Source organism: Cupressus sempervirens, chromosome 7, assembly GCF_028749045.1.
Source record: "Cupressus sempervirens isolate cs-2001-9-10 chromosome 7, ASM2874904v1, whole genome shotgun sequence".
In the NCBI taxonomy this organism is placed as follows: domain Eukaryota; kingdom Viridiplantae; phylum Streptophyta; class Pinopsida; order Cupressales; family Cupressaceae; genus Cupressus; species Cupressus sempervirens.
In genome coordinates, this window is record NC_143124.1 from 522,257,697 (window position 1) to 522,283,492 (window position 25,796).

Sequence of the window (25,796 nt, forward strand, 5' to 3'; positions counted from 1 at the left end):
TTTCTTAATTTTGTGCACATAATGTATGTTTTTTCCTTTCACACAGAGAACTAGATATGGGGTATCCATCTACACACTTCGCATATTCTTATTCCACAGGTACAAAAAAATCCTTGTAGCTGCTTGTCATTTGAAAATTTCAAGATCAGAGACAAAGCCTTGAATATACACTACCTTATTTTGGAATAATTTCCTGGTGAACTCAAAAAGTTTAGCATTTGACAGAATGCAACATCAGCCTTGAAAATTCAAAGGCAAACCAGGAATAATATTGTCAACCTTAGCAACTTTACATATAAGATTAATCGTGTTTAGTTCAACAATAAGAAAAACTTCATTCAACTTAATATTACATGCCTCCATTACAATTCATGCTAGAGATATCAATTTGAAGTGAAATAATTGGGGTTTCATCAACCCTTTTTTTGTCAGAAACGAAGTCCTCAGAAGAATCATTAGATGTTTGTACACACTGCACTTTCATCACGTTCTCTTAAGCAAAAGAATACTACAATTGAAACAGTTTCACACTTAGACAACGAAAGTTTCTTGTGAATGTGAACAAAATTAATCTGATGGCTGATCTAAAAGTCTTTTTCCCAAGGGATGAACTATCTTCTGGATCACCTTCACAAAAGGAACTTTTGCGTTATGGACCAATCGTTCAATGAGACCATCTCACTAGCAGAACCAACAAGTTTAATTATTTGCCATGTTCTAACCAAAATTGCAACTGCAAAAGATACCATAGTAAAAAAATTAGGCTTTCTAAACTTCAAACTGTATCCTCGTATTCGAATAGAAAAGGAAAATTCAAACCATGGAGAATATTAAGTGCAACATCTAATAAATGCCTTATACCTTTTAATAAAAATTTAGTCACTAGGAAACTTGAGTTCTGTGATGGGAGCCCTATCATATACCCATCCCCACATCTCCACTTGCTTGTATTTAAATATAATACACCCATATCTTATTAATACTCTCAAAACCTATCTCAAATTGGTTTCCTCATACCCGTATTGTGTGTCTTAGTGAATGTAAGATGCCATTCATTCAGGACAATACAGCAGCTGGGCTAAGCAAATCCAATGCATTGAGCACTTCCTCACCCATTCTGGCACATCCTACAAGTGTCTGGTAGAAAAATAAATAAATAAGAAGCATTAAGATTTTCCAACTTTCCCCTGCCTCAGATTCAAATAGATATCAACATTCTCAACGAAAGGAAACACCTTTGTACAGACCTGTCCGGGAGACATCAAGTCTGCAGTTCGAAACCCTTTATCCAAAGTTGCTAGAACTGCAGTGTTGATGCGATTGGCTGCATCTTCTTCACCAAGCCCATATTTCAAAAGCATTGCTACACTTAGAACCATAGCTAAAGGATTTGCTTTGTCCTGCAAATTTTATTAACAATATCAAAAATATTAGGGAACTCTTAGTTTCAGATACTAACATAAACAATAAAAGCGGCTAATCTAACAACTTATACTGCAATGGTAAAGTCAAATATTTGTAATACAAAAAGGTTTTTCCTCTTAACTGATACAAGCTGATGCAAATAAATCTAGGCAGCCATTGTGTCCTTCATTTAAAGACTAAATTTATATGATAAAAGTCAAACCAGCAACTAAACATTCAAAAATAATTAACCAGATAATTCTGTTGATATGCAGTTTCATGATTTGGACAGAAAAAACTGAACAGCATAATTCTACTACTGAGAGGGGGGAGTGAATCAGACTTCAGTAGTAGGTACAAACTTTCTAGATCTTAATGAAATTTAGACTTGTCAATCTTAAGACTAAAATATGAAAAATAAATGAAACTGAATTTAAAAGCAATGCAACCACAGAAGAAACTACGCACAAGATTTTATGTGAAAACTCAAGAATGGTGAAACCACGGTGAGAAATGCTGCTAGGATCTACTGTCCTATTCCAGCATCATGACTGAAGAATTCACAAGCTTTTAGGGCACCAACCCAAGGAATCATCATATTCCTTGCATGAGCACCAGCTTATCCAAATTCACAAATGACCTGAGCACTCACTCAAAATTCTCAGACAACCAACTCTATGGATATTACAATCAATAATTACAACTGATGACAAATTCTGAAATTTCTCCTTAAAAAATGAGTGGACAGACATATACACTTTATGTGGATTTCAGATTTATCAAAAATAACTCCAAATATTCCTTTGCAGACTGAATATAGACAGAACGAATAAATCTGCAAGTGTAACTCCTCTCTGTTATCTGAAACGCACTTGTCTATAGTTTTTAGAATAGACTTGAAAATCCAGATTTTGCTGTTGGAACAAATTTGAGAAATAACTCCACAGATCACTGCTAAAACAAATTCAAGAGAAATGTCGTCACTGATATATCGCACACTTTTGAGTGAATTACCTCCTTTTAGGAAAATATCAATCTTCAATCCACAGAAAATGTAGTACTCAGAACATCTGATCTACTTCATACAAATATTCAGTGTTTTTTTTAAAATATTGCATTCTTCTTCACACAGCAGAGTTTCCTTTTCAAAATACATTAGACACTAAGTTGCCAAATTGGGAATGGGAACGGGGATGGGTACGGGTATGTGGGTACAAAATGCTGGTACGGCAGAAAGTTTTGAAGGGGGTTGGGTACAATCATAAAAATGTATGTATGTATATGTGTATCTATGTTCCCCCAAGTTTCCCGGATGGCAAATGTGTTTGGCGATTTTGGGCACCGGGGGGGGGGGGGGGGGCAGCAAATAGGGACGACTATATATATAAGAAAATTTTTAAATATACATTGAAATTTGCAAATATACATGTTATTCTTATGAAACTAAGCATAATGCATGTCATTTAAACAATATAGAACCTTAACATTCACCATTTGAATGCCATCTAGGAAATAATAACCGATTTGAGTACTTAATTGTCAATATGCATATCAATATGTGAACAAAATGATGCAGGAGCATCTTGGTTTTGCTCAGTGGCTACTTTGAAGTTCATGGGAGGAGGCTCTGTAGTTGCTTTGGTGGATGCTTGGACTGGTACTCAGTTGAAGAAGGAATTTGGTGCTCGGCATACACTGGGACTCGACAAGGTCTTTGGTTACTCGGCATGGTCTGAGAGGAGCTCGGCTTTGCTTAGGAATTTAGTTCCTGTTGTAGGACGTGTATCTAATTTTCTAAAATGAGTTAGAGGATAAAAATTTCAGGGATGAAAGAGGGCCTAGATTTCTAACTACGGTTCGAAGCTCGAGTTCTAATTCATTTGGAGCTAGGAGATATTGCAATTTTACTAAGACATCGATTTTGGGAATTTAATTGTTGTAGGAGGCCAACTTTGGCATTTAATTTATGTATTTGTATTTAATTTGTGTTCTGGGCCGACCTGTGGCTTAGATTGGTATAAGTAGGGGTTGTGGGAAAGTCTTTAGGCATTAAATCATCCATTGTGGAGAAGTGGAGGAGCTTGGAGGAGCGAATTTGGAGAAGGGCTAGTAGTTGCAGCTTGGAAAACAAGGAGATTGCTTGGTGGGATTGCGAGCACAAGTTGAGATCTTCCTTGGAGGTTTCTACCAGAGTGTGGATCTGGACTAGCTAGGGTGTGGGATTGGATCTTGAGGGATCTTGCAGAACTATTACTTGCTTTGTATTTGGCCGTAACTGGGAAGGCCTTACAGCCCAACACATTGCATGTAATCAGTTATATTTTATGAATATATTATTATGATTTGGTATCAAATCTTGCATTGTTGCTTCCTATTATTATGTTTCCGCTGCATGGTTGTATAGCAGGTGGCTAGGACATCTCCTTTGGGGATTCTCTTGCCTTGCACTGCATCAAGTGGTATCAGAGCGAAGGTTGTTCCTGAGTGTGTAGACAGATCACCGAAGTTGAGGTTGTTTACACCAAGACCTTGGGAGGACATGCAAATTGTGGATGCGAAGATGGAAGTTTGATCTTGTTGAGGCACGATCGTAGAGAATTTTTGGATTGCAAATCTGTGGTCCTAGACTTGTGATGTGGTTCCTGATTGTTCATGCAAGGTGGCAGGTTGTGATCTAACTTGCAAACAACTCAAGGTTGTCACAAGGAGCGTGGGAAGAATTTGTTGCAAAGGGTTTTTGAAGATCTTGGGAGATGGCTCTGAGAGGATTGGACCCTGATATGATTGCAAAACTCCATGATATAGTGGAGAGGAATTTTTCTAAGATGTTTTCTTAGTTGGATGCTAGATTGGCTGATCAAGCTAAGAAGGTCAAGGTGGCAGAGTTTGGTTTTGTTGATCAGTTTGTGGAGTCTGATACAGAACCTGTAGAACAGCTAGAAGTTGTTGCTGAAGATATTCCTAACCTTGTTGATGCTGGGATGGACATTGGTTTTCATGATCAGTTGGATGAGTCTGACATGGAAATTGCAGAGCACTTGGTCATGGATGATCTGGTTGCTGTTGGTGGTGAGTTGTGTGTTGCAGAGCATCTTGTTGTAAGCAATGAGATTGCTAGTGTTGAGAGTTTGGCATGTGTTGATGGAGATCTTCATGTTGCTACTGATGTGGATTTTGTGGCTGATATGGAGTTCGTTGCTGCTGGTGTGGATTCACTAATTGTTGTTGTGGATGAGGATTTGATGTTGAAGCATTATGTTCAGTTTGTTCCTGGAAGTGAGCATGCTGATTGGATGGTTGAGATTCTAGTGTTTGATAGAATGATGTGGATGTGGATGATGTGCAGATTGGTTTTCTTATCCCTGTTGGAGTGGAAGCCTTTGGTGAAGATTAAGTTGGTTGTTGCTCTTTCTTTGGGCATCAAAGTGTGGGACACACTTTTCTATTTACCTGGGGAGTCTCATGCAGGACCATCTTGGTTTTGCTCGGTGGCTACTTTGAAGTTCATGGGAGGAGGCTCTGTAGTTGCTTTGGTGGATGCTTGGACTGGTACTCAGTTGACGAAGGAATTTGGTGCTCGGCATATACTGGGACTCGGCATGGTCTTTGGTTACTTGGCATGGTCTGAGAGGAGCTCGGCTTTGCTTAGGAATTTAGTTCCTGTTGTAGAATGTGTATCTAATTTTCTAAAATGAGTTAGAGGATGAAAATTTCAGGGATGAAAGAGGGCCTAGATTTCTAACTATGGTTTGAAGCTCAAGTTCTAATTCATTCGGAGCTAGGAGATATTGCAATTTTACTAAGACATCGATTTTGAGAATTTAATTGTTGTAGGAGGCCGACTTTGGCATTTAATTTATGTATTTGTATTTAATTTGTGTTCTGGGCCGACCTGTGGCTTAGATTGGTATAAGTAGGGGTTGTGGGAAAGTCTTTAGGCATTAAATCATCCATTGTGGAGAAGTGGAGCTTGGAGGAGCGAATTTGGAGAAGGGCTAGTAGCTGCGGCTTGGAAAATAAGGAGATTGCTTGGTGGGCTTGTGAGCACAAGTTGAGATCTTCCTTGGAGGTTTCTACCAGAGTGTGGATCTGGACTAGCTAGGGTGTAGGATTGGATCTTGAGAGATCTTGCAGAACTATTACTTGCTTAGTATCTGGCCGTAACCGGGAAGGCCTTACAACTCGACACATTGCATGTAATCAGTTATATTTTATGAATATATTATTATGATTTGGTATCAGATCTTGCATTGTTGCTTCTTGTTATTATGTTTCCGCTGCATGGTTGTATAGCTGGCTGCTAGGACATCTCCTTTGGGGATTCTCCTGCCTTGCACTGCGTTACAAAAATACTTAAATTTAAGTTTAGCACTAAAAATTATCATAAAAATTTGGAAATCTTAATATGCCCAAAGGCTACAGGGTTGCCATAAAGTTCATTATCATGTTCAAGTTCAACATAGAAAACAAAATATAGAAAAATGAAGCAGATTGCTACTCCTATTCTGCCTCTACACCATGGAAGCAAAAAAATTACCTCCTCTTCTTGCAAAATGAAAAATACAACAAGCTGCAACATATTCCAACTTCAGACAAAACCAAACAAATGTCAAAACCACAATGTGGTCGTTTTTTACCTTTTAAGGCATTTGGAGGGGCGGGGCCCACTAGACAACCAAGTAGGGACAAACAAAATAAAGTTTTTTGGTTTAAATTTTTCTTAGCTTTATAAAAAAAGGGACAGCTGGCCATCCCCCGTACAGTCGGGGGACTTTTGGACGTCCCCTTTTTATACCGAAGATGGCTGGTCCCCTTTTTTTCTCCCAAAAGTCCCCAAGTACCAGGGACGTCTCCTACATGTTTTGCCTAACTAGGGACGTCCCAGTCTTGGAAACCTTTGCTTTTCAGGTGGGGACACGTCCCCTGGGTACGTAAATGTGTATGTATGTATGTATGTATGTATGCATGTGTGTGTGTAGCTTAAAGATAGAATTAAGTTTAAAATGTCATATACATATACATATGCTAAAAAAAACTATTACGAATTTCAAATTTTGAAATATATCATTCTAATTTAAATTTAGGTTTCTTTATCAAAAAGATCAAGCCAGACTCTCATGACAGATAAGTTCAAAGTTTGCTAATCAGCAATCTAAGTCTTAAAAATATCTAAAAGATCAAACAAGAATCACAAAACATTTTGGCATTTAAAAACACAAATCCCAGATGCGTACCCACATGAGATTCGTCTCAGAATTAGATTCCGTTATGTTTCATGCTTGGAAACACCCAAAAAAGTCCCACAATTCAGCAACTTATTTTAGACATATAAAGGCCTTGCACACCCAATCTTCACATAGTCCACCCACTCACACCTCTCATCAATCAAATGAAAGCTTGCATAAATAGAAGGCATCAACTAGGCATCAACAAAGAAGTTATAACTGATTTCAACCATATCTGACAACTACCACCTAACCTCCTCCATTGTGTCTTTTTATATAAACAACAGAACATCCTTTCAAAACTTATAAATGTAAACTTTTATTCAAACCACTGAATACTTATGTAGAATTCATATAAAAATTCAATGATAGAGGACAATCAAAATATCATCCAATGCAATCTTCCCTTCTCAAAATTATTTTCAGCAAAATATGAAACGGCTATTCTGCAAAACACTCAATCTAGACAAGCAAACCATATGATAATGATATTCTATCTTCTAAAGAATAATCTTCCTTGCGCACAATGCTTTTTGGCAATCAAAACATTCTACATTATCGAGTTTGGCCCCTAGAGGCTGGATCTGGCTCCGAATTCGAGCCTAGGTCCACTACGAGTCCTGGTAGGGTCCAAATTTCGGACTGTGGATTCGTCTAAGTCCATGTGGGCCAACCCACAGTCTGAAATCCAAACCTTGCGCGAACCCACGTGAACCTTGATGGACCCGCAATCCAAAATTTGGACCCGCCGCAAACCTGGGTGAATCTAGGCCTAGGAAAGATCCGTGGTAGGAGAGCCAATAAAATGTTTAAAAAACACTTAAAGAATGCATGTTTTAATAGTTGTTTTTGGAAACCCTAAAAGGATCCTAATAAAAACCATTTCACTCATCTAATCTCTCATTTTGCTCTCTCATTTTGGTGTGCCCATTTTGCAAGTTTGAGGAGAAGGTTGTAGAGACTATTTGTGGAGTCTCAAATCCTTCCAATAATCATTGTTGAGTGTTCCAGGCATGCATTTGATACTTCCTTTTGCTTCTTTGAGAGTTTGTTTTAAGTTTTTTTATTGTTCTAAGATTTATCTAGTTTTTGTTTAAGTTTTGAATTTGATTTTTTTTTTAAATTAATAGATTGCAAGAATCAGGAGTCAAAGTTCAATGGGTGGAGAGGGATCCAAAAGATTTAAAATTGATAATAGTTCTCCTTTGTGGAAGTATACAACAAGAAATGAACAATGCCCTAGGGGGTATATGTGGAAATGCATTTTTTGCAAAACCCAATATATAAGCTCCTATTATCGAGTTGAACATCATTTAATAGGCCCTGGGGGTAAAGGGATCACTATGTGTGAGGGCATAGATGGAGATAAGAAGGGGTTGTTGGCTGCTCAAAGAGCAGCCATATTAAAAGAAAAACAAGAAAGAACAAACCACAAACCACAACCACTACCCTCTCAAACAACCACTGGACAACATTCCTTCCTATACCTACCCCTTCTACGGATGAAGTAGAAACACTTCAATCCACTAGTCGCAAGCGAAGCCCATTAGATAGGGCATTTCAAAGTGAATTGAGAGAAATTGTTGACATAAAGGTTAGGCATTGCCTCTTTGTGAATGGTCTTCCATTCAATCTAGTGAGATCACCTTATTGGAGAGAGATGGTGGAAGCAATAAATGAAGCACCTCGTGGTTACTAAGGCCCAAAGGTTGAGAACCACCATCTTGCATAGTGAGAGAAAGAATGTAGAAACCCTCCTTAAACCAATAAGAGATTCTTGGTCCAAAAAGGGGTGAGTATTGTCTCTAATGGATGGAAAGACTTTGTCCATTAATAAATGTTATTGTTGTCTCCCCGAAGGGGGCAATATTTTTTAAGGCGGTTGATTGTGAAGGACAAGTAACGGATGCAGATTTTATTGCCCAAATTCTCATTGAATCCATAGAGTATGTGGGAGTTGACAATGGTGTCCAAGTAATAACGAACAATGCAAAAGTTTGCAGGTTGTGGGTGCTTTGGTAGAAGCACAATATGATCATATCTTTTGGACACCATGCACCATCAACTCCTTGAGCTTGGTGATGAAAGCAATTGTCACCCAAATTGAATGGGCCACCATATGTCACAAACAATTTTCAAAACTTTCTTCCACTTGGAATTATTGAAGGTAAATTTTAAATTTTATTTAGTTTCATTTATGATTTTGTGTCATACTTTACATAATTAAATAAAATGTATTTTGTGATGTTTACATATTTGAAATGTATTATTAACTTACAATTAACATGGTAATAGGTTGTTGAAACAAGGTTTTCTTTACACAATCGTCCCTAGACGATTTATGAGGGTAAAAGATGCATTGTCCCAAATGGTAAAGGCAATGATCTTGGATGATGATTGGTAGAGTAGGGTGGATTGTGTATTAGAATTCTCTAAGCCCATCATGTCTATGCTTTGGTTTGCCAACACTAATGAGCCTTGTTTGGGGGGCATATATAATGTCATGGACTCATGCTAGAGAGAGTGAAAATGGTAAAGTTTAAATTCTATACAATACTTTCTCCTTGTTTATTTTGAGATTTTGATTTTGAATTTTAATTAGCCATACATCAAGATAACTTACATGAACATCATTTGACATCCAAGGTCATTCATAGCAAAGCACAATCCTGAGGACACCTTGTACAAAAAGGTGGAGGCAATTGTTCTACATTGCTGGAACAAGATGACTATGCCTTTACACCTCCTGGCATATGCACTTTCTCCCAGGTATTATAGCAGTAAGATACTTTCTATTCCTGGTAGAGTGCCACCATACAGAGATCTTGAGGTTGCTAGTGGGTATAAGAAGGCATTGAGCAAGCTCTTTAGTGATCCTAAGATGGCATCGAATGTTAGGAGAGAGTTTGCATTGTTTGTCTCAAAAAAAAATGCAGACCCTGATACAATCAATGACCAAAGTGGAATGGATGTCATTGGATGGTGATACTTACATGGGCAACATTATATGTACCTAAAACCTCTTGCCATTAAGATCCTATCACAAGTTTTAAAGTTTTTTTTTCCTTTTTCGACAGCCACTTAGCTTGTATAATTAGCACTCTTAAATACTTATTGTATTACAATTTCTATTTATTTTTTAAATTCTATTGGTTGACTCTCTAGGTTGCGAGCTCTTCTACTATTGAGCGGAATTGGAGTACATACTCCTTTATTCACTCAGTGAAGCATAATCGGTTGGGTTCCAAGAAAGCAGAGGACTTGCTATATGTTCACAACAACCTGCGCCTCCTGTCACCCAAGGATTCAAAATACAAAAAGGGGCTAGAGAAGTTGTAAGATGTATTACACGAGTCTACTAACTTGGATATCATCATCCAAGATCTAGCTAGAATTACCTTGCTAGATGTTGAGGAGGAGGATATAGTAGCATTTGGGGCTAGTAGAACCGGATTGAGTTCCAATGATGAAGATCTACATATAGTTGTTGACAAGGATGAAGCCATTGATCCCTCATTTTTTGATGACCCATTTGACACTTGAAGGGCATTTGATATTATGATCATTGATCATTAATAAACTATTAAACATTTGTCATTTATCATTATGTTTCAAACTTGTGAACTAGTCTATGTTTTAAAATTTCATTTTACAATTGAGTAATTTAACGTATGATTTTCTTTACAATCATGAACATAGATTAATGAGCAAGTATTTAATGTTTATCTTTGGCATTGATGAAATGATCGGGCAACATATATTCATACTATGAAATGACTTAGTTTTATAATTATACATGCTTCTCTTATTTTTTGTATATATATATATATATATATACTCGCAAACCCACCCACAAATCCAAGTGAAAAAAAAAATTGCTCGAATCTGTCTGCGAAACCGAATAAAAAACTTATGATATATTTCTTCTGCTCTAAAATGATGATGCTTATGTGCATTTGAAACATTTTATATGTTCTGACATGATTAATTCAAACCAGTGTTACCGGAGACTTGTCTCCCCTGCTCCAGACGTGTCTTTGAGACTTTTTGCATCTTTGGAGTATTTAGAAAAAGATGGAGACTTCGTGGCAAAGTCTCCCAAAGGACCCTCATTTTAATGTTCATGGCCTTGTAGAGTAGATGATACTAGATAGATTTCTGATTTTTTTTATCGTCCTGAGTTTTTTGTTTGAATATCAGCGATTTAGTGTAACACTATATTTTTGAATTTCAAATTTCAATATGTAATGGTAATCTCAGCGATTATTAATCTGATATGATGATCATATGCAATTTTCAGAAATCAGATAGGCAATGTGAGTTTTGAACTATTTGGCTCTATATTAACATGACATTACTATTTACTATATAGTATTAGTCTTCAGCTCTTTAAGCTTCTAATTTTCAATGTTCATAAATAACTTTCCAATGTTCTTGTTTTCAAAGCACTATGTTATGAATCTATCTTATTTCTTAGCAAATTTTAAATTATATTAAAAAATGCCATCTCCAAGTACCCGTCTCCCATGTTTAGAAAATAGTTGTACCAATACCAGTACCGGTATCAAAGACCTCCAAGTTATTACGATAATAGATAGCTTCTATTATTATTTAATGGTTATCTATTTGTAATCTACTGTAAATATTAGAATGTTTCTAATATTTAGTAGTTGTTAGTTAATTGTTAGCTAGAATAGAATGTTTCTATTCTTTACGATAGTTTCCTAAGGAACATTGTTTATTCATTTGTATATATTGATCTATTGATCATTGTTAATAACAAGCATGCATTTTACCAATTACTTTGTAATATGGTATCAAAGCAAATACTTCAAAAAAATCGAAATATTAATAATAATTCCATTTTTTAAATTATTAATGTCTTTATTCGAAAATAATTTTCAGCCTTGGGTTTCAATCTGCAAAATTATAGCCTTGTGTCGGTTATTTTTGGTCTTTTTTTCGGCCTTTGCAAGGTTTCAAAATTCTTGTTTTTTGGAGTTATTTCTACTGCAAATCTTGCCCAGTTTCATGAGTTTTTTCCTACAACTCGTGGTCCTTTTCTACAAAAAAAAACTGTCATTTTCACCTGTTTTATGTTCGTTTTTTGCTTTTTTGGAAGCGTCTAGGATTTCTAAAACTCTCAGCAATAGATTCGCCCCTAGAATCCGTGTTTTTCTGCAAATCCGCCATTATTTTATAGTTTTTTTCAGCCCAAGTTGTTTTTGTTCGAAACCCTAATTTTTTGTACCAGATCCAAAAAAATCCAAATTATTGGTGGGTTTTTTGATAGCTCAACTGGGTTGTCCATTTTTTCTAAGTGTCGATTTTTTTGCCTCGATTTTTGAGCTAGTGAATCCAAAATCTAGCAACTACATATTCTTTCTGAGTTTTTTGAGCTCTCTTCTAGGTACATCTTCATTTTTTGGGTCTTCTATGTTTTGCCTCGAAGTACATGCCTCACAAATTTTCACATTTTCCACTAAAAAATGTGCACTACTGAAAAATGCACTATGGCATCTTTAACTAATATTTTGCTCGAGGGAAATCAGAAATTCAATGGTTCCAATTATGGCATGTGGAAGTGGCAAACGCTAATGATGTTTGAATATCGGAATGCTAATCAGATTGTTCTGGGTGTTACACAACGTTCGATTGCAACTGGTATTGATCAGAATACATAGGATTAGAATATTTGGAAGATGGTGATGCTTCTCAAATTATCTGTAGCTAATGACCAATTCCCTCAGATTCTCTCTAGCAAGACAACTACTGAGATATGGGAGCATCTCAAGAAACTACATGAGACATCAGACAAAAGAAAGGCCCTCTTTCTCAAGAACTCTTTGTTTTATATTGTCATAGATGATCGAAAATCGCTCCAAGAACACCTGAATAAGATTTAGGATATATGTGATTAGTTGCTTGTCATTGGACACAAGATGGAGGAAGAAGACATTGTGATAATAACCCTCAAAAGTTTACCCAAGTCCTACGAGCATTTTATCCACTCTCAACATCACTTCAACTAGTGTTGATCTAAAGTTCACAGACTTTTGCACACTTTTGCTTTAGCAAGATCGGTGGAAACAACTATTTGGTAGCAATTCCAGCTCCACCTCCACAGAGCAAGCCTTTGCTGCTAAATCCTTTTAGAAGGACAAGGGCAAGTCTCATTCACAGTAGTCTTCTTAATATAAGTCATTTGCTCTAGCATCAAAAGGCTCTAGGAAAAAGAACATTCAATGCAACTAATGCCACAAGTACGGTCACATGAAGGTTGAATGTCAAAAACACTTAGCTGCCCAAGTTAAGCAATCTAGTTCGCAACCCAAGGCTAACAGTACAAAGCACACTGAGCAGATAGAATCTTCCTTTTATGCCTTCATGGCTAAAAGACTTGCGGATCATGTGAAGTCATCTGCCTGGTACATTGATTTAGATGCTTCTCGTCATTTCACCCACCGTAAAGACTAGTTCACTAACTACCGACCTGTTACAAATTTAGTTATTTGGGGAAGAGTACAATGTTGTCAGTAAAGACAACATTTAGATTCAATCTACTGCAAGGAATCTCATTAACCTCAATGTGTACTATGTTCCAAGGATGGAACTGAATCTACTCTCAGTCAATCAGATGCTGCGACCCTCTCCATGGTTGGATATCACCTTCAGTTCACATCAATGCACCATCACTAACAAGAATACCCAGTATGTTGTTGCAATTGGCCTTGAGGATCATGGTCTTTTTAGACTTGTTGATTTCGGTGATTCTCAAGACCTAGTTATGGTTGCTTAGTGACCTTCCATCAGCTCACTTTGGCATCAGCAGTATGGGCACTTAAATGTGCATTATCTCTCAGCTTGCTCGAACAGAGCTTTTCCTCAGTTTGCCAGAAGTTCAAACTCAACTTGGAGTTTTTGATGCTTGTCAGGCTAGGAAACAACATCGCACACCTTTTCCTATTGGCGATTCATGGCACGATTCTCAAATACTTCAGCTTCTTCATGCTAATATCTACAACCCTATGACTACTCCTTATGTTCTTGGGTCTAGGTGTTTTCTATTGTTTGCTGATGATTTCAGTAGAAAGATGTGGGTATATTTTCTTAAAAAGAAATCAGATGTGTTTAACTATATTTCAGAAGTTTAAACCTCTAGTGAAAAAGAGTTTTGGAAATCTATTATTGCTCTTAAGAGAGATAATGGGGGGGGAGCTGGGGGGTGGGGGATTTTGATCTACTAAATTCTCTAGCTTCTGTGATATTCATGGTATCAGACGCCTATTAACCACACCCCACACACCACAGCATAACAGTGTAGTTGAATGTCAGAACAAAACAATCATCGATAAGCCTTGATCCATGCTTGAACACAGACATGTTTCAAAGAAGTTTTGGGCAGAAGTTGTTAATGTTGTAGTTTACCTATTGAACCATTCACCCACTGTGACGATCAAAGGTAAGACTCTAGAAGAGGTTTGGTCAAGTCGCAAGCCCAAAATCAATCACTTGAAGGTTTTTTGCCATCTCGCCTATGTTTGGATCCCTGATGCGTCACACACCAAGTCAGATGCCAAGAGTCAAAAACTCATGCTTGTTGGATATAATAGTCTTCACAAAGCCTACCGCTTGATCGATACTGAGACATCTCGTCTCCTGTACACTCGTGATGTAGTCTTTGATGAGCAACGAGGACCATTCATGCCTACTGTTCTTGTTCCTGATCCATTAGGTCCACATGATGGGAGGGCTCCTGCCACTCTAGTTATACCAGTAATTCCTGTACAGAACCTCTAGATTCTCTTGCATGATCACCCACATTTATAGATGCTTTACCTGAGTTTAATCCAAATTCTTCTAATGAGGAACCTAATCATAGAGTATCTCCTAATGCTAATGTTGGTCCTTCTCCTCTCCGGCCTAAGTGGTGGGATAAGACACTTGTTGATCTTCGAGATGATGAGCTCATCGATGGGAGAATTGCTCAAAAAAAGAGAAAACCTATAGAATTAGCTAATTTTTCTCTTATGACCAACATTCACAATGTGTTTAAACCTCAAACATACTCAGAGGCTAAAGGAATTCCAGAGTGGGAAGAAGCCATGCAATCTGAACACCAAAGCATGTTGAAGAATCACACTTGGGTCCTTTATGATCTTCCACTAGGTAAAAACCCATTGACTGCAAATAGGTTTACAAAATAAACTACAAGTTTGATGGTACTTTGGATAAGTACAAAGTTGTGGCAAAGGATTTTTCTCATCGTCAAGGCGTTAATTATGAGGAGACCTTTGCTCATATAGCAAAGATGAGCACTACCAGATTAGTCCTAGTCATGACAGCTCAATTTGGCTAGAAGGTCCGTCAAATAGACATCAAGAGTGCTTTCCTGAATGGTGACCTACAAGAAGAGGTTTGCATGACACAGCCTCCTGGTTTCAAGATTGTTGGTAAAATCACATCAAGTTCTCAAGTTAGTGAAAGCTCTCTATGGCATGAAAATTGATAAGCACCTCAGTGATCAAGGCTTTTAGAGGAGTTCTTCAAACTCAAATTTGTACATCAAGACCATTGACAGTGATATCACCCTTCTAGTCATTTATGTGGATGATTTGATCATCACTGGCAATTTAGCATCTTTGATTCATTGAATCAAACAAAGTTTATTCTAGTCTTTTGATATGACTGATCTCGTGCTCATGCATTATTGCCTAGATGTTGAGGTTTGGTAGTTGTCTTCTGGTATATTCATTTCTCAGTTCAATTATGTCAGGGCTTTGTTCGATAAATTTTGTATGCAAGATTGCAAGCCAACATCCACACTCATGGAGAAAGGTCTAAAGTTATCAGCCAAGTTCGATTCTCCTCTAGTTGATGATCCTACATACAGGCAACTAGTAGGCAATCTCATCTACTTCTCTGCTACTAGACTTGATATCAGCTTCGCAGTCAGCTATACCTCACATTTTATGACAGCTCCTAAGGCTAATCATTGGATGGCAGCCAAGTGTGTGCTTTGTTATGTGAAAGGCACTACAGATTATGAACTTCTTTACACTCAGAGTTCTAATCCTAGGCTCAGTGGGTTCAGAGATTCAAATTGGGCAAGTTCTGTTGACGATAAAAAGTCAACTTCTAGATATGTGTTTAGTTTGCGAGCCAATGTCGTCACACGGACTAGTAAGTAGTAAGCAGTTTCTCTCTCCTTCACAGAGGCTGAATATGGAGGGACTGTTAAGGCAGGTTGTGAAGTTGTTTGGCTTCATCGAATGCTTGGAGATATGCAGATGTCAACAGCACAACCGACTACTTTTGTAATGTCCCTACTACTAGAGTTGGCAAAACTTGCAAAAAAGTGGTTAGGTCTTAATAATAGCAAATCTTAGTATACATTCCTACCCTCTAACCTAAACCCAAACCTTAAAAACATCTCTAGATCAGGTTTCCTAACCCTTAGTCATTCAACCGTCTTTTCTAGAGTGCACTCCTTAAGGCTATGCTAACACCATCAAAATATTCTTACCATTATATTTCCTCAAGCATGTTAGTCAGATGAAGATAAAATTTCTCGCATACCAACATTATAGAGGTTGTATCCTTTTAGGTAGTGTTTGGCCAAATGGGCATTTCACCCATCTTTGATACCAATACTATGCATCCATCTCTACTGTGTCAACCAAATGGGTAGTTATACCCATCTCTAATACTGACGCTGAGACTTTGTGATCTACTTCATCATGTCAGAAAATGGGAGGTTATGCGCATCTCTGATATTGCTACTATAGAAATTATGATCAAATCTTCTACCCATAAGAGATTTCATTTATCAAGTAACCTTTAATGAACATTAAGATTATTTATTAATCTAAAAAGGGACTATCTTGATCTTAAACCATTAACGATTAAGTCATGTGTGTTATCCATTTCAAATTCCACCTTTACATATACATATGTATAAATTATCCACAAGTATGATTCATTAATATAAATAAATTCATAAACATAATTAAACAAATATAATCCACAAACTTATCTTTCTTACCTGCCTCTTTGCTTGGTCCATGTGGCTCTATCCTTAGTCGACCCTTCAATGAATTATTCATAAAGGATTATCTCAACTCTATATTTACTTTCTAAAATACTTCCTTTTCTAATTATAAGGAAAGGATAAAATATACTTTTTTGTTTCTTCTTTCCCAAAAGTCACAACCTTTCATAATACAAATCCTTTGAAAAGTCACAACACTTAATAGTTATAATCCTTTCGAAAAGTCACAACACTTCATAACTAAAATCCTTTGGAAAAGTCCCAATACTTTATAATTACAATATTTTTAGAGAGTCACAACCATTCATAATTATGATCTTTTCAAGGGTTCACATACTTTCAATATCATTGATACCTTTTCAGAAGTCACTTCCCCTTTTTCTTCATATTACTTTCCTCTTCCAATTTTCCTTTTTGAACTCCTATCTTCTCTTCTTCGTTTTCCTCCTCTAAAATAAACTCTCCTCCTTTTTATATCTTAATTTCAAGGAGTCGTGTCTATTTATTAAATATCTCTTGACTTTTCATTATATTTAGTTAATTTATATTATTCTATGTTATATTATTTATTTACTTACTTATTTGTGTTTATTACTAATTATTATTAAATTCTATTTAGAAAGTTAACATACTTTCTACAATATTGTCTCTTGTATTTAATTTTACTTCTTTATTTATTCACTATAATATTATTATTTTCTAATTATTTAAAATATCATACTTAATATTATTTCATTGATAATAAAGATTAAATAACTATTATTTCCTATTGTTATATTTTAGTATTAGTTTTAATATAAATTTATTATATTTATTTAATAACATTGTATTATCTAATTATTATTGAAATTCTATCTTAAAATGAGGATATGACAACTTTGTTTGTTGATAAAGGTGGTGTTATCAAATTAGAACGAAATCTAGTCTTTCATGAACGAACCAAGTATGTGGATGTTCACTGTCACTACATAGGACAACTAGTTGAAGACAGGGCATTATACTTGCAGTATGTTCCTAATGCAGATCAGACTGCAGAATTTCTTGCCAAGCCTCTTGGTCCTGATAAGTTTGTCAAATTCAGACAGCTTTGTGTCGTGGATAGATTAACCATTAAGGGAGGGTATTAGGATAATAGATAGCTTCTATTATCTATTATTATTTTATGGTTATCTATTGTAAATATTAGAATGTTTCTATTCTTCAACATTGTTTCCTAAGGAAACATCATTTATTCATTTGTGCATATTGATCTATTGATCATTGTTAATAAAAAGCAAGTATTTTACCAATTACTTTGCAATACAAGTCTCCCCGTCTCTAGGTAACATTGATGCAAACATATCGATCAATATATGTAAGACAATGATCCCATCACTCAAAGACTAAGTCTGCTAAAAAGAATCTGTTCATTTTATTTGCAGATAATCAAACAATGCAGAATCTCGTTGCCATTATTTAATCCGTCAAACATATGTTCATGTTTTCTATTGTTTGTCTTACAACAATAATCAGATCATTCAAACAGAATATTGTCTCAAATCTGATTCTTATTTAACATCAATGACAAGATTTTAACATGAACTTGTACTGGTCAACCAGATTTTATTTTAAAATCATAAGCATCTTGTAATAGGTTGCAACTCTCGAGTCTTCGAAAAATATCAAAGCAAAATCAGTAAGTCTGTGCTAATCTTGTTTAACCATAGCTGAAAAATGTGATTCCTTTGGTTCACTGATTGGCCCAGAGTTAATTTTCTGATCTGTCTGACACAAACCTCTAGAGTTGGCATTGAGAAAGATCTACCAGATTAATGATAGTAGGCACGTGATTTAGACATGCTACTTGCGCACCTTTTCCCATCAGCATTTGTGAAAGCACAATAAAACAAACAGAAATTGCCATATTGCAAAGCAACTCAAGTATCATTTCTAAGGAAGAAATGCAGCTACCAAATTTCTATTTACTAAGGCAAAATTAGTTATCACATCAATTTCAGAATCTACTACCATGCAACCGCTTACTATAAAAGCCTACTAGACTTAGTTGCTGGTTGGGGTCTGGCGACGGATGCAGGTTCGAGAATCCAGTTCGTGGATTCATGATTTTTTTTCCCACTATGATTCGTGAAGGATTTGCGAGATTGTGTTATATATATGAAAAGCAATATACATAATTCTAAAACTATGAATCTATGATGCTTCACCACACATTAATACCAAATGTCAAAGATAAAAATTATGATTCATCAAGAAAATCATCATATCCAATTCACAAAACATAAACATAGTTATAACTTATAGTTACAATAATGTTTGAGACATGATTTAATAATCATGAAAGACTAAAGTGTTCTCAGTCACTAATGGATTATCTAAAAAATGTGGATCATCGGGGCCTTCAATGCCTGCAAGTATTTCATCATCATCATCATTGGAACGATAAGCGGTTCCACCAAGTGTCGCATCATCTATATCAAGTAGTGTGGCTCTAGCAAGATCATCAATCATCATATCCAAGTCAGCAGACTCAGGTGCCACATCCCAAAGCTTCTCTACAACTCTTATATTTTCAGTCCTTAGGCGATAGAAGCTGCAAGTTGTTGTGTGCAAACACCAAGTCCTACTTTTTTGGAGCCCAATCGATTACACTTCATTGAGTGGATAAAGGAGTATATACTCCAATTTCGCTCAATAGTAGAAGAGCTAACAAAATAAGTGTTAAAATAATACATTGCAAGTGGCCAAAACAAATGAAAAATACTTCAAAAATATAAATTTAAAAAAAAAAATGCTTGTGATAGGATCTTTATTGCAAGAGGCTGAAGTTACATATAATCTTGCCCATGGAGGTTCCACCATATAATACCATCCATTTTGCTTTGATCATTCAAAACAACAAGATCTAAACTTTTCCCTAAGATGAAAAATCCAAACTCTCCTAACATTTGCTTCCACCTCTGGATCACTAAAGATCCTACTAAATGCCCTCTTATGTTCACTAGCAACTGGGCTATAATACCTAGGGGAGAGAGCATAAGCTAGGAGATGCAAAGTAGTCATCTTGTTCCAACAAAGAAGGATAATTCTTTACACCCTTTTTATACGGCATCTGTAGGGTCATTCTCTCTCCTTTGAATGACCTAGGATATGAATAACAAATGATGTTTATGTAAGCTATCTTGATGTAAGTTATGTAAAGTACAACTTTTTAGTTTTAGCTATCTCTTAATTATAATAAACTTGGACAGAGGATTGACAATTCTATTACAACTTACCATTTTGGCTTTCTCAAACATTGTGTCCATTGCATCATATATGTGCCCCAAGCATAGCTGATCTGTGTCAGCAAACCTAAGCATAGCCATGATAGGATCGGTGTATTCTATTATGTATTCTACTCGAGTCCACCAATCATCATCCAATATCATTACCTTGACCTTTTGGGCCCTTGTTGTATTGGATTGTTTCCAAATGCCCCATTGGTTGCTAATGACCATTTGTGACAATGCTTCCCTCACTCTCACAAGTCATCTAAGGACAATTAAGTGCGATGCAAAGTGGGTTTCAGCCACCTAAAAACATGTTAATAGAAAGTTAGCAACACATTCACAAATTGATATTTCATAAAGTAAGCTAAACAAATTAAATTTTAAAATTTACCTTCAATAACTCCAATTTGGACAAGCTTCTAAAAATTGCTTGTGACATATGGTAATTTGTCACAAACATTTGAATCTCCTCACCCTCTTCATATGTTTGCTTCACCCATTCTATTTGGGTGACAATGGGTTGTATCACCAAATTGAGAGAATGGACGGTGCACAATGTCCAAAAGATGTAATCATATCTAGCCTCTACCAATGCACCCGAAGCCTTGCTAACTTTTGCATTGTCCGTAACAACTTGGACAACATTATCACTACCCATTGCCTCTATGGAAGCAATGAGAATGCCAGAAATAAAATCAGCATCTTTCACTTGCCCCTCACAATCAACCACATTCAAAAAGATTGCTCCGTCAGGGGACAGAACAATAACATTTATCAAAGGGCGGTTTTTACAATATTTCCATCCATCTGAGATAATAAACACACTTGTTTGAACCCAAGAATCTATTATGGGTTTGATTCAAGTCTCTACATTTTTTCTCTCAATTCCCTCCACCATCTCCCTCCAATAAGGTGCTCTAAGTTGAATGGAACACTATCTGCAAAGAGGCAACATCCAACTTTTTCATCAACTAAATCTCTCAACTCATTTTGAAAAGCCTTATTTAATGGGCCTCTCTTACAAGTGTGGATTTGGGCTTCTTGTACACCTTCATCATCCTTTGTAGAAGGTATAGCCAAGAAAGGATGTGTAGAGGCTTGGTGAGCAGGTGGTGTTAGTGTTGTGTTCCCACTAGAAGAATGTTGTTTCCCTTTTGAAACTATCTTATCAACATTTTCTTGTTATTTTAAAAATGCTGCTATTTGCCCAGTTGACAACCCTTTTTTATCAGGCCCTATACACATTAATACCTTTTGCCCCTAGGGCCCAAGAAATGAAGTTTAACTATAGAGAAGGACTTTCAATATTGTGCTTGGAAAAAATTACATTTCCAAATGAAAACCTCACCTCCACAAAGGAGACCTTTATCAATTTTAAATTGTTGAGAACCCTCCCCACCCACTGAGCTTTGACTACTCATTCTTGCAATTGCAATCTATAACAAAAAAATATTTTTAAAAAAATCTTCAAAACTTGTACAAAACATGGATTAAATTTGAAACTTTAGAAAATTTTGAAACAATGAAAAAAAAACTAAAGCAAATGGTTTGAATACATACCTTCAACACTCAAATAAACCTTCAAGCAAGAATTTAGCACTCCACAATCAATCTCCTTGGTATTCAATCACTTCACTTCAAACTTGTAAAAATGAGAGAGCAAAATGAGACATCAAATGAACCTAAAATGAATTATATATCAAGTAAAAAGGAGCGTTTTAGAGTGTGGCTGCAAAAAAATCATTAAAAAATCTTTTTTTTATTGGTTTTTTGGGCGCACAAGTGATATTGCCTGCAGGCCCGCGCAAGGTCCGTGTTTGACCTTGTGGATCCGCACGGACCGATCCGCAAACCCAACTCAGGTACGGACGCAAATTAGGTCCGAGGCCAGGAGCCACAAATCCGGTAACTAGGCTACTAGAATAGTCTCAAACACATTTTAACACTATCATTGCATTAACTGTGTGCAAAGTTAACCTCAGTTTCATGAATCTATGCCCTAAAAAATGTTAAATTGTGGCTAAGAATGATTTTTCTCATGCTCATCAATTGGTATAGTTACCTTTTTGCTATACATGACAGGAATTTCCAGAATTTCCATTGACAAAGATCAGCATATTACATTTGAACAGTAGCATTACATTACCTATAAAGTGTAAGATGTCGCTAAGAATGTGTTTTCCAGGCTCAATTTGGCAGAGAGTTAAACAGATTATCCCTCCAACAGGAACCTCCACAATTTGCATCGAAAAAGATCTCTCATGCGACCTCAACATACAAGTATTACACAGCTTTTACCATTGACATATATGAAAGTGAATGAATGCAGGCAGAAATTGTCATGTTGAAAAGCAACTCAGCCATCATATCTAAGGAAGAAGCGCACCTACCAAGTTTCGTATTTACTTTTTTTTTTTTTTAAACAATTAACAACAAAAAAAATTAGTTTCATGTGCATATCTCCATTCAGTTAAGCTTCTACGTGCAGCAAGGCTTTAAATATAAAATCTACAATCCCACAATCACCTGATATAAATTCTTATAAGAATGGTGCTAAATCACTTTTATAGCTGTAGCAGACATTTACCTCATTTTTTCATGAAAATTGTCCCAAAAATGGTAAATTATGTCATGAAATGTGTTTTCTCATGCTTATTAATTGGCACGGGGACGATTTTTTGACATTCGTGATGGAAACCTTCAGAATTCATCTTGACGAAGGTCTTCCATATTGATGGCAGTAAGCATGTGATTTTAACAATAGATGACATGTCTGAATTTGTAAGAAAATGTACTTAGAATTTCAAATTTTGACAATGGCCGAGTTTACCCTTCAAGAACCTTCTGTTACTTTATATCCATATAGTCCACCCAATAGATATCACTTGATATCCATCTTGGATATGCATTTATTCCCTCTGTTTTTCGCAAGGTGGAGATGTCTTCAGAATTGTTCTGGGAATGGTGCAACCATCAACCGTCATCCCCATAGTTCATTAGACAAAGGGCACTACAAGTACAGGCAGCTTCTCGTATCTGTGATGTTAGAAATTAAGAACATCTAGATGGGCCCCACTCTACGCTTCATGGTTTTCCAAAGTGCTGGTGGTTAATATTTGCCTATGCATTATCAGCCACTAAAAGGCCTTGAAATTTTTTGAGGCTTTATTGGACAATCTTTTTTGCATTGCACTCCTGGAAATAGTGTATGTGAGCCCTACTTTGTACGCCTCCTTAAAATTCTTTGGAATTTGTTTCCTAGACTATTTTTTATTATTTGAAATGGCATGTCCTTGCTGGATTCGCGCAGTCAGTTGCTAAACCTCTATTCTAGTTCAAACATCTCTTTGTAATTAGAAGGGCTTTAATGTGTATAGCCCACCACCTTGTAGAAATATGAGTAAGCCACATTCCTACAAAAAGGCTGGAGAGATGGATCTGCAGTTTCTTCGTTATTTTCATTTAATTGATGGTGCTAGAAGAGGATGCTAACATTCCAATTTTTTGTTTTCCAGAATTTTCTAGCTTAATCTAGAGTAGGACTCCTTTAATGTGCTTCCATATTCCAGTTCCATATGGTACCTAGTCCAAAGCATATAAAGAAAATTATCCTGCAAAGAGACAAATGTGTACCAGTTCGTTGTTTTCCTTCAATTGATTGTGCAAGAAGGTTAACATTTCATTTTTGTTTTCTAGAAGAAACTTGTCTAATTAACAACAGGTCTCCTCTGATAAGATGCAAAATTCCGGTTGAGTGAGACATCTATTCGAAGCATAATGTCCCTATTTGAGATGATCTTGGAACTTGCCCTAAAATCACAAATTCAAATGACATAAGGAATGCAATATAGTTATCAACATAAAACCTAGTTTAGGTACTGCAACCATATAATATTCGAAATATAATTCATAAAAATTATTTATTTCTATTAGGGTTAGGGGTTCAACAACAAATGTAAATACATATGCATGTGTCATCTTAACCTAGTAAGATAAACCAGACAATTTGTTGATCTTAGGAATTAAGAGCCAAGGGTTGGATTTTCTAAATCTGCCATAGTACGGCTTGGAGAGGAAAGCCATAAAGAGTGCCTAATTCCTGTTGAGCCCAAGTGCAGCGTATAGCCAAGACAACTCGCCCCTTGGCCCCCAAGCACCAAGAACATTCACCTTGATGATTACATCCCTTAGAGTGGCCTACTTAATTCAAGGGAACCTGAGTCATTGAAGAAGATTGCTCAGCCCAATTAAGCCTAAGAGTGCACAGCATCTAGCCAAGACAACTAGCCCATTGGCCCACAAGCAACAAGAACATTCACCTTGATGATTCCATCCCTTGGGGTGACCTACTTAATTTGAGGGAACCCATATCTACGACCTCTCCCTAATGTATTTCCCTTCATTCTTGTATGATAGCTTATTTCAGTTCCCACAACCAACCATCATGGATATTCAAGAGGAAAACACAAGCAGTGCTTATGGCCATCCACAACTAAACCCAAGGGTGCAGAACATCCAACCAAGACAACTCAACACCTTGGCCTACAAGTGGCATGAATATCCACTAATACAATTCCATTACTTGGGGTGGTCTAATTAGAAGGGAAACCTATATCTGCTTCTTTGGAATGATACAGATATTTTAGTATAGTCACATGTATAAAATTGAACGTAGAACTCCAATGTCTATGAAATCAACGATGGTACTTGCTTAAATTTTATTCAAAACCAAGAAGTTAGACAAGGAACGGTAGTTTTACAGGTAGCTAAGCATAAGTTCTCAAACTCATGCAGAAAAGAAATCTCTGTTGTGTATGGATAATGGCATCAATGAAAAAAATTATAATCTGCAACTATATGGTTAGCATGTATCTAAATAATAGAAAAAGACATGAAGTGAGAATTTTTATACTAACCTGGCCAGCAATATCTGGCGCTGAACCATGCACAGGTTCAAAAAGTCCTGGACCCTACAAACATGAAATAGGTTTAAGGACCAAAAATTGGATAGTTTGATTTTAATAACAAAAAAATGAGCTCTTGATTTCATATTTTGCAATATCAACTCAACAAATAAAACTAGCGTGTAGATGTTCAAATCTATGAAATCTGTTATTCAGACCCTACCAATTCACCAACACTAGCAGATGGAAGCATGCCAATACTTCCAGTTAGCATTGATGCTTCATCTGATAGAATGTCTCCAAAAATGTTGTTTGTCACAATTGTATCAAACTGCACCACTCAATAGTCATTTAAATTCAAGCGAGTCAAAGAAATGGTTGAATCAAGAATGGCCATAATTTATGTTTATTATTCAATGCATTAAATAGAAAGGAGACCACTTATTAAGGAAAAAAATAAAAGACAAATCTATCAAAAAAGGACTGGCCATAAGTTGAAAGTAATATTGTGCAGTCTAAGACATCAGCAACTCTAACCAATCTGTCTCCATAGCAATCTAAAAATGAATAGTTAAATGGTAAAGGCAAACCTGCTTTGGATTCCGAATCAGCTGCATTGAAGCATTATCAACATACATGTGAGATAGTTGAATATCAGGGTATTCATTACTAATTGCTGTGACCCTCTCCCGCCATAGTTGTGAAGCCTATTCAAGAAACAAAAATTAACCTTATAATATGCCTGCCAAATGTTACCAAATAAATATTTTTTTGAAACTAAAGCAAATACCAGAGCAGTGATATTACCCAGACAACATGCAATTTCAATCTGAAGAACTGAAATAATAAGTCAAAATACATGTGAACAGTCTTGCCAGACATCTTTTATATATTAAACCCTTTTAGTTCCCCTTCAGAAGTACACATTCAGATGTCACACTAA

At 36.3% G+C, this 25,796-nt stretch overlaps 1 protein-coding gene across 3 annotated transcripts in view; it reads right to left on the bottom strand.

The window, feature by feature from the left end:
* Positions 1-240: 240 nt before the first annotated feature.
* LOC149547820 (3-isopropylmalate dehydrogenase 2, chloroplastic-like) overlaps positions 241-25,796 on the bottom strand; it is a 146,828-nt gene continuing 121,272 nt past the window's right edge. For all 3 annotated transcript variants that reach the window (XM_089791860.1, XM_089791857.1, XM_089791858.1), the window contains exons 8-13: positions 25,444-25,560; positions 25,077-25,184; positions 24,866-24,919; positions 1,248-1,400; positions 1,018-1,137; positions 241-733 (exon numbers count right to left, since the gene is read on the bottom strand). In XM_089791860.1, coding sequence (XP_089647986.1) covers positions 1,057-1,137; positions 1,248-1,400; positions 24,866-24,919; positions 25,077-25,184; positions 25,444-25,560 — 513 coding nt within the window. In that variant the 3' untranslated portion in view covers positions 241-733; positions 1,018-1,056. The remainder of the gene's footprint in view (positions 734-1,017; positions 1,138-1,247; positions 1,401-24,865; positions 24,920-25,076; positions 25,185-25,443; positions 25,561-25,796) is intronic.